Source organism: Sinocyclocheilus anshuiensis, unplaced genomic scaffold, assembly GCF_001515605.1.
Source record: "Sinocyclocheilus anshuiensis isolate Anshui unplaced genomic scaffold, SAMN03320099.WGS_v1.1 scaffold1164, whole genome shotgun sequence".
NCBI lineage: Eukaryota > Metazoa > Chordata > Actinopteri > Cypriniformes > Cyprinidae > Sinocyclocheilus > Sinocyclocheilus anshuiensis.
In genome coordinates, this window is record NW_015551103.1 from 388812 (window position 1) to 399837 (window position 11026).

Consider the following 11026-nt stretch of genomic DNA (forward strand, 5'->3'; position numbering starts at 1 on the left):
GGCGTTTTCAGATTTATCCACTCTGGGACCCGGTTTAAAAAAATATCGGTTTCACTCTCCCAAAACGCCGGATCCGTGTGGACGAAATGCCTATACGACACAAAATGTATGCGTATACAGCTAAACACGTCTCCGTGTGGACGGGGGTCTAATATCAAATATCACTCTCTTCTTCTTACTATGATATGTCCATAGAGCTTTTTATGTAACATAGTCTAACTGGACTGTATTAAACTGACTTTTATTTTTCTCCACAAGGCCTTGGGAAGGTCTTTGCAGTGGATTTCTGAGAGAAAATAAATAATAAATCATGCCTTATCACCAGGTGTACACAAACCTTAAATGACCAGTAGGGATGGGTACCGAAACTCGGTATTTAATCGGTACCGGGGCTAAATTATATCAGAGTATAAAGCAATGTTAATTCAGCTCTTAATTTGTCATATTATATATATATATATATATATATATATATATAAAACAAAAAGTACCGATAAGAATACCGTTAAAGTACCGAATCGATAAGCAGTATCGATAAGAGTAGTAATACCGTTAAAACCTTAACGATACCCATCCCTAATGACCAGTCCTTGATATGGTGATGAATGCTTGAAGTCAATATACCCCAATGAGCTGGATTATGAGGCAATAAAGAGCTCTCTTCAAATGGCGATGACAGTAATCTAATGAGTGACACGTTTTGATGTCAGACAGTCCCTGTCTTTTCCTTGACAAAGTCATCAGGCAGTTAAACCTCACGGGCACAGAGTGAGTTTTTCTCCTCTAGGCTTCGGTGAAAGATGAACCGGCGTCTAATTCATTTTCTCTTTGTTGTTTATCTAAAGGCAGGGCTGGATATATCATGACAGATTGTGACAGCGCCGTAAGGAGGAGGCTGTTAAGATGCCTGAAAGGTTCAAATGTAATTGCAGTTTTCTCCTTTTTGACACTCTCTCTTTCTGCAGGCTAAAATAAAAATGGAAAAATTAACCTGTGGGGTTCAAGGCTATTGGATTTGAGTTTCCCTGATATGAATCTTACACACAGATGTTGTGAACAGCAACTTTGAGTTGTCAGAGTTGGAATAACTGAGACCGAGGACAACAGTAACACTAAATATCTTTGATCAAAAACCAGGTAAGAGCAATGACACATGCTCAGTACAGTTCTCTGTCTGTCTGAGAACAACTGATTTGGAAGAATAAAAGCGATTCCTCCCTCCCCCCGGATATAAAGTATTTTTCTTCTTCTGTATAAAGTTATAATGATTTTGAAACTTTTAACTTTTGTTTATTTCATGTGTGGGTTGTTGGGTAAATGTTAGCATGAATGGCAGATGTTAACACTGTAGCTACCATACAAAAATTGTACGATGCAGTGAGGTTGGGGACAATATTAATAGTTATAATAACTATTATTATTATTATTATTATTATTATTATTCATCTTACAGCATTAACAGACTTATAATTTTTATGTTTAAAAAATTTAATTATATTAAATATAATAGAAAGCTTACATTTAAAAATATTTAAATTTAAAAATAAATAAATAAAATGAATACAAAAATAAAACTTTTCTTTATGTACAATACAATTTTAATGCCACAATAAAATATTAAAATGTAACATTTTAAAAATAAATATAAAAAAGTTTTGAAAATAATTTCAATACTCCTTTTTTACAATAAAATTGGAACATTACAAGATTAAAACATTAATATTTAGAGAATAATATCAAATTTACTAGCATAAAGTTTAAGCTTTTTTTCAGATTCATAATAGGGGTGTAAGATTTCTATTTCAAATTTCATAAATGAGCTGTATTACTACAACTTTAATTAAAAAAAAAAAAAAAAAACATGGCACTAACAAATTTGCTTTTAATGAACCAATTGCACACCCAGGGAAAAAAAAATAGTGAATGATAGATCCAGACAGAGTAAAGGATGACGCAACCTTTGTCCACCTCAGTGCTTTTCCTGTGTCCGCACTATGTAAGACACTGATAGATTTGCCAGTCCTTCCCATCCTCTTTAAAAAAGAAATAACCCATTTTAACCCGTCTCTCATGGCATTGATTGATAGGCTATGAGCGTCGGACTTAATAACCTCTATCATACTATCCAACCCCTCTGCTGGCAGCAGGCGCTAGTTTGTTTATGGGTGGCATCTCCTCCAATATGCCATGTGTGTGAAAGCTCTAACTGTGCTAATGGTGTGGGCTGAGGGATTGGACTGTCAGCTGGGAGTGAGGCCTCATTTTTCTACCTGCCTGCTGTCCACGTTTCCAACCCCACAGAACCACCCCTTTCCGCCTTACCCTCTGTACCCCGATCATCTGTCAGCCTGGACCTCAGCTCCCATGATGCAGCAAAAAAAGAGAGATGGCTTGTCAGCTCCGGTTGGCTGAGTGACAGTTCTACATGTTGGATCAGGGTGGATGGGGCTGGTTAATCTGGTGGTGTGGCCACATGGATTGTGTTTGTCTCGCTTGGTTAGCTTATTCACATTGAGGAAGAGAGCAAATGTTCCTTCAGCTTATTTGAGAATGTTTTAAAAACAAACGTTCATGACTGCCACGGTAGCATATGAAAGCTCAAGCATATGAAATTAATTTCCCTCCTAAATGAGCGTTTACTGTCTATTTTGGCCAAAAGAAACAAGAAAACATCAGGTTCGGGAAGTATTCTAGGTTATTAGCTCTTTGATCATGATATCCGAGCGCTCTTCTTGCTTTCAGAGTAAATGCTTTCTCTCTCTGTGATGATCTGAACAATTACACAGTGCAGAAGAGGCAGGTTGCAGATTATTTATTGAATCAAACATAATTGCATTCTTTCTGAAGTGCTGAGATCTCAAAGGCACTTTCTTGAGGCAGAATCTTGCGCATACACAAGTACATCATACACTACTGTTAAAAAGTTGTTGTTTTTTTATTGGATACTTTTATTCAGCAAGGATGCATTAAATTGATCAAAAGCGACAGTAAAGATATTTATAATGTTACAAAGAAAATCGTTCACACACACACACACACACACACACACCTATTTTAAATTTTGACTATAAGAAGAAATGTTACTTGAGGACCAAATCAGAAAATTAGAATGATTTCTGAAGGATCATGTGACACTGCAGACTAAAATAATGGCTGCTAAAGAGTCAGCTTTGAATCACAGCAATAAATTATATTTATATATATAATAATAATAATTATTATTATTATTAATTAATAAGTTAATACAGTAGGGGAGACCAAGGTAAAACATCTCTGTAATATGTGTTTCCTTCTGGAGCATCAATGAGTGTTTGAACTTTTTTGTAGCAGTGGCATGTAAGTCCCTCAGCTGTCATCAGTGAGAAAAGATGGATCTCAAAATCATACAGTCATTGTAGGAAAGGGTTCAAATATGCAGAAGTTGCTGGAAAACCAAATAATTTTGCAATTTAACTGTTCAGGACAAACAAGGGACTCAAACAAGGGAACAACTATTACAACAAAAAAAAAAAAAACAGCTGTGGATCATCCAGGTAACAACACGGTATTAAAAACCAAGCGTATGCAAGCATAACTTTTGAACGGGTCATTTTTATAAATTCAACTATTATTTTCTCTTGTGGACTATCTATCAAAAACTACCCACAAGCTTTTGAACGGTAGCATACACATACATCAGGCACATTATGCATATTTGCAGACTTCAACATACTTCTTTCTAAAAAACAAGAGACAATTTTGAAAATGAAAGGCTGGGAGAATTTAAATACATGAAAAGATTGTAGAGGTAATTTGCTCATCATCGGCTCGTTCATTTCTACATTATATGCACACATTGCCAGCATACATGTAAGTTGCTATCTAAACCGCACACATGCTTCTTCATGCACACGTTCAGAATCACTCATATACATACACTGAAAAGGTTTAGAGGATGAATAGACATTTTCCTTACCATAAATTCCTGTCGATATGCATGGAAAGGCCTGTAATAGAAAAAAAAGCAAAAAGTAAGCCAACTCTGAAATTAAATTAATATAAAATCACATAAATTCTGACCCAAACCTAATCAGGAAGAAGAAAACCACCTTAGAATCAGAAGTTAGTCATTGAAAGTACAGAGTTCAGAGGAGCAGGCAATGAAATGAGCCCAACTTTACAGTTTTCAGCCTTGGATTGTTGTTTCTTTCCAGTTCCTGCTAAGCTTGCAATTTGATAACATGCATGAATTTCCTTAAAGTCAACCCCTATGAAATTCTACTCTGTGAATGGTGTTTCAGAGAAATTTGACGTTTAGTGAACGTCGAATGTTTCATTAATAGCCAGTGGGAATAACTGCTAATGCAAGCTTACACCAATCATCAAATATATATTAAAAAGCCTAAAGACATGGGGCGTTGCTTTTTACTGAGCAGACGTGTTTGTTTTTGTGGATCTCCAGGCTATACAGAAACACTTTGGCTTCAAAGAAAAGGATAAAATGAGCGTTTCTTCCTGTTGGGGTAGACAGAGCGCTTGCATTTGGAGCAGTGCTTTGACGCGACGTGACACGCAGACATGACATCCACCTAAATCAGTTTGAGATAACACATATTGCCATATACAATAACAGTGATATCCCCACCTGTAGGCTTCGCCACCTGCTTTTGACACGCACCCAGTGAGAAAGATCCATTTCGATTTACTTCCCCTAGCGAGAGACTTCAAAAGCAACATTTTGCCTGTCGTCTGGTGTTGATCTAATTAATCTGACAGTTAATTAAGGCACAGTCATATTTCAGTATGTCAGGACACGTATAGTAGCTGGATGAGAGATGGCCTCTGGGAAAAGTATGTCAGCCTGTAGAAGACATCCAGAAAATGTGCACAATATTTCAATACTCCTGAAAATTATAAATGATCCACTCATGGCCTTTACAATATCCTGGATAATTCTGAAGGGTAAGTGGGGCCTTGGATTGGAGCCACTTGGAATCTGGGAAATGTTTGGATCTGTTAAGATGATGGAGCCCTGAACTGTCATAATTTCTGAGGAAAATCAGAACAACCCATTGTGGCAAGTGTTGCCAGTGCAGGTGAACATGATAATCCCAAAGTGTCTTTTTGCCTCATTTCAGTTGTGGATTTGGCACGAGTAAAAAGTGAATGAAAGATTTAAATATACATGAATTGGTAAAGACTCAATAGAAAAACACTAAAAAAACATTTAGAAATGTTTAATCTATTTTACTGTATGCAAGATCTACATATGCAAATACATGTGAAATGTAGGTTACTATGTGACCCGTGAGCAAAGATGAACTTAACCTCTTGTCTATTATTTTTTAAATTCTACAGAACACAAAATAAGACATTTTAAAAACAAGATTTAAAAACAAAACAAAACAAAAAAAACCTTGGGTCATGCTCCAAAAAGTAGTTTAAATGGTCTAAATTAATTAAAAGTTAATGAAAACTTTCTGAGAAATACTCACTAATCAAGAACAGGGCGAGAACCCCTGATTTAGGGTCAGTTCTAGAATATGAAATCTGAGACCCTTTATCTCTCTTGTGTACATTTCTGGTCCCATCACAAGCAAATCTATGTTAACATGACCATATTCTAGTCAAGATGTTACATGATGACGTCTCATTTGTTGCTCTGAGATTTTGACATTAGAGAAAATAAATTGTCCAAAGTGTAAAAATGTCCTTAATTACCTGCATTCCAAAAAACAAATAAAAATGTGAATGAAGTGATGTTTATTTAGGTCTCAGTATTCAATGATAAATTATATATAATTTTGTGAACAGGTGCGTGAGTGTTTTTCTACCATGGAACAAAAAAGACCAGCGCGACTGAGGGAGAAACAGAGCAACTCCGATATTTATGGCCATATTTTTTTAAAGATTAAAAACTTACCATACTGTAATAGGTCTGGCTCTGAGGCACTTTGCACCAGATGTATTACTCAAGAGCAGGTTTAGAGCTGCAACAACCATCATTTTTCCATACGACCGCGTTCCACGCACCCCGTAGCACATTCATCATTTTTAGTATATTAATAAACAGTAAAGAGAAGATATTTATTCAAAGCTCTCATTTGTCTCCACAAACCAGCTGAATCTGTGCTTTAGCATAGCATTTATCACAAAAAACAAAGTGTGACCACTGCGTTAATGCAGCATTATGACAAATGCAAATTTCGCTATCATTTCTGTTTGTTTGGATCTAGATTAGAACAGGAGTAACCATTCGACAATAAAGTGAGTGTTAAAAAGGTGTGAATGCCAGTGCGAGCGGCATTTGTTGACGTCGCCCTGACCGGGCCAGACGCTGTTTAATGACACTCTAAAAGCTGCTAATAAGGCTTTGTTTTAAAAATGTTTGAAGTGCTAAAAGTAGGTATTTTCCATATCAAATGAGCTTTTGTGCTGCGATGAGAGCTTTAGCACAAAGCAGACTGTAATTGCAATAATGCTTCGCTAACAGAACATTAGAGGAAAAACAACAACACAAAACAACGATGATATCATTTCAGGTGACAGCTGTACAAATCAAAGGCAGTTGAGCTTTGCAATGAGGAACAGATGAGACTCCTACTGAGCTGTGTACCTCTGATTATAAACCATAACTTACTGCAACAATAAAAATTATACGACCGTACGGCAGATGATGCGGCGTTATCCTGCATACGCGCTTGACCTGATACCAGATTGTACTTTCATATTTTCCCTGATGTTTTTGGTACTTTCTTTCTGGTTTTTCCCAGAGAGGAGGGGCTTTGTTTGGCTGGTTATTATTTTACAGGGTTGTGTCAAAGCACTGCTTGTCAAGATCAATATTTCAGCTGAGTCTTTCACTAAAGCTTTGACCTTTCCAGGTGTACATCCCGCTTGGGCTCAAATTCCCCATGATGAGCAGCGGAGGAGGGCCATTTTTAGAGCGCTGCTCAGCTCAACACAATGTAAGCACACTCGCCTGAGTCCCTGCGGGGTTCAATAAAGACCTGCTCAAAAAACATACACACAACGGCATGCTAGAACTGTCCAACATGCTGGAATGTCATTCTGGTGATACCAGGGCTACTTCATGTGAAATCAACATGAAAGCAACATTTAAACCATTTACTTTCTAAATTCATTCCTGGTCTTAATTCTTAATTATCTCAATAAAATCAAAACAGATGGATAAAATCCAGTCAGACACTACATTTTTCTCTTTAAATATTTAGTTTCACTCAGAAATATGGCACATTACAAAAGTAACATGTTGGGAAAGTTGCTTTACCTATGTGTACTAATGTTTACATTCACACCATTTTTTTTATTTGTGTGTTGATTTATTAATGTTAATAATAATAATGAAGAGCACCGATAAAATGCTAAAACTTTTATTATTATTGGTGTTGTTATCACAATTAGTTTTACAATTAATAATAAGAAGAAGAAGAAGAAAAAGAAAAAGAATGTTGGTATTATTATTATTATCATCAAGAACAATAACAACTACTAAGACTATACTAATAATAGTTTTTGAATGATATCTGTTACCCCTTATATAATATATAAAATATTGGATTGTAATGTATATAAATGTTGGAATTTATATTAAATATTTAATCTGCATTGGAATTTTCATCCCAAAGGCAAATGTCCTATCAGCAAAATCAATTATAAACAATTTTCAATTAAAAACATTCCAATAATTCCCAGTTTGGCCCTTAGCAACAGATAAAACACATTAGATGATACCCAGCATATTTGTCCTTTCACCCACTGTACTGGCTTAATAGAGCAAAAAGTATCATTAGAAAGTAACATGGAAGAACATGGATCTATTGGTTTTACATGGCCACACATTGACTGAATACTCAATAATGATCAATAATGATAATATTCTTGGATGTTCACTTTCTAAATCCCTTGCAATTATAGGTAAAGAGCAGAGAGACAGTCTCGCTATTGAGTTCTTTGAGCAAAAACACACAGCTGGTGTGTGTGACTAATCATTTCTAGCTGGTGGAGGTGATAACTGCTTCACAGTGCAGCAGGATACACAAAAACAGAAGCCCACAACTCACTAGTTGATTTAGCTTGGCACAGTTACGCCACTACAACCATGGCCAGCAACTCTTGTTTATATATATTACACCGGTGCATTTATATCAAACCACTGCCTTAATTAACAAGGCTTACATTATTACACCTTTGCAGTGACTTATGGTCCTGCGGCTGGATTATTATTTCTGATCTGTCAGTTCATTAGGACCGAATCAGGCTTACGGCCCACTTGCTTTTGCCTGCTTATTGTGTTTTGTGTTTATTTGCTTGCAGTAGCATGTTGAAATTGGTCACAAGGGAAACAATTCCACTGCAACCGCTCTTCTCTAATCAATCATTTCTTCTTGTGTTCTTCAGGTTGTTTATTAAGATTATTATTGTTATTTATAATAGACACACCTTTTTAGCTGGAACTCCCACTAGGTTTAAGAGCAGCTCTTACTTGAACATATTTCTGTGTGGGTCTGTGTTTACATGCGTCAACAGGCCAAATACAGTTTCTGCATTTCTGTGCTTGTTATGTCATGCTGCAGAGTGCTCTAGTGCCATTTATGTTATATGTTTATGTGGGTGATCAGAGTAGGGATTTTCAAAATTGAGTAGTTGGTGGGATGAATGAATGACAAGTCTATGTATAATCAGACTGCTTTAGGGGGATGCCTGACACAGATCAAACACTCTTCTTAGCCCTATATAAACACTAAGCACAACTTTCAATAGCATGATTGACAACTATTCAACACATAAATCAGCTAAAATAACAATAAACGTCAATTTTATAAAACAGACATCATAGATTCTGCATAAAACAGACACTGCTGACAGTCTAACAGTTACAGCTGCTAAATATATATATATATATAAAAATCAAAAGTTTATCAGTATCTGTTTACATTAGTTAATGCCCTGCAGTGTTGTTATCATTAATTATGATAATAATTATGAAATGTTGCTTTGGCAACTAACTAAAATAAATAGTATTACAATTACTAAAACTGAAATAATTACTAAAGGGAAATTAAGGTAATTTCCATTGGCCTAATGGTTAGAGAGTCGGACTCGTAACCCAAAGGTTGTGGGTTCGAGTCTCTTACCGGCAGGGAGGTGGGGGGAGTGAATGTACAGCGCACTCTCCAACCTTCAATACCACGACTGAGGTGCCCTTGGGCAAGGCACCGAACCCCCAACTGCTCCCCGGGCGCCGCAGCATAAATGGCTGCCCACTGCTCCGGGTGTGTGTTCACGGTGTGTGTGTGTGTTCACTGCTGTGTGTGTGCACTTTGGATGGGTTAAATGCAGAGCACTAATTCCGAGTATGGGTCACCATACTTGGCCACATGTCACGTCACGTCACGTCACGTCACTTTTTTAATAAAAACACAAAAGAAAATGACAAAAGCAAAGTTGCCAAAACTAAAATTTAAAATATAAAAAAAAGCTAATTCAAACTATTAATAAATTATATAATAGTATATAAATAATACTAAGTATTATATACTTAGTATATAAAATGTATTGTACATTATTATTTCATATTAGATAATGGAAATAATATTAACAAATGAGGCCTTGTTGTAAAGTGTTACCAAATCTAGATGAATTTACTAGCTGACTAACTGGGATGACTAGTCAAACATATCAACACACTGACCCTACTAAGTATGAAATATGCTCTTTCACCCTGCAAAGTTTATCTTTAACCCCACACCAGCATTTCTTGCTTTAATCAGGTGAGCCCAAAGACCTTGATTATCCGGTTCAGATGTGTTTGATTAGAGATGGAACTAAACTGGTACAGATGAACCAGATACAACCTTCTGAAAGTCTCCAAGAGTCTTTTATTTACACGCACACCCCCAGGTCATCCTTCTAATTAAGGAATTATCCACTTTTAGAAGGTGGAATCTCAAAGCAGATCTTAAATCCTTTTAAGCGTATCCATTTAGGTAACAAAGCCATTTGGAGAGGACACACCATGACTTGGACTGGGACACTTGGCATGGCCTAGCTGTGTAGAAACTCTGTCATGTGTGCAAATAGAGGCTCTGATTGCTCATAATCAGTGTTGGGAGTAACGCATTACAAAAGTAATAATATTACAGTAGTATATCACTTTTTGCTGTAACGCAGTAATATAACGCATTACTAATAAAATTTGGGTATTATTACTCGTTACAATCTCAGTAAGTTACAACAACATATTTTAACTCAAAATTAAGTGGTGAATTTACCAACACCGCAAAACAGCACCAGAGAAAATATTCTGAGGGTAAAATAGTTTGTCTGTTTCCTGTTGCTGGAATTAGATGGTTGAGATGACTGCAGAGACGGATTCTACATTTGTGAGATGGACACACTCCTGTTTTTTTTCAGTTAATTGGAGAAAAGGATAAGAATGCATAGTCAGGTGCAATATGTGCGACACCAAACTCTCAACATGGAGTGTAGTGTAACGCATTACAATTCAGAGACAGTAATATTGTAATATAACTAATTACTTTCAAAAGTCAGAAACTAGTAATATATAATGTATTACATTTTGGAAGTAACTTGCCCAACACTGCTCATAATCATAGAACTGTTCTCATGTCCAGCCCGAGCTGAAGCAGTGCATGCAGGTTGCCATGGGAACACAGTGCTAAAAGCACCAGAGACGAGGTGACCCACTGGTAACAGTCTTATCCTGCATGTTTGTTCAAGGAGCTACTGAGAATAAATCACACAAGAGAGAGATGAGCTCTTTCTCACTGACAGTAACAGTGCTTCAACACTTCAGCCACATTCATCACAGTCACAAACAACAGCTTTCTATAAAGTGTTTAACAAAAATAAGTCAATACTCTATAAAACATTCATTAACAAGCAGCCATACACTAAATTTAGTTTTACCTGACCTTTACCTTTTCGTTGCATTGTGATTTATAATAAGTCAATACTCTATAAAATATTAATTAACCAGTCTTAAAGCAGCCATACACTAAAT

At 36.2% G+C, this 11026-nt stretch overlaps 1 protein-coding gene across 1 annotated transcript in view; it reads right to left on the reverse strand.

The window, feature by feature from the left end:
• Nucleotides 1-11026, reverse strand: part of LOC107662807 (O-acetyl-ADP-ribose deacetylase MACROD2-like) — a 443444-nt gene that overhangs the window by 157750 nt on the left and 274668 nt on the right. Inside the window, exon 5 of the mRNA XM_016452921.1 lies at nt 3956-3988. Coding sequence (XP_016308407.1) covers nt 3956-3988 — 33 coding nt within the window. The remainder of the gene's footprint in view (nt 1-3955; nt 3989-11026) is intronic.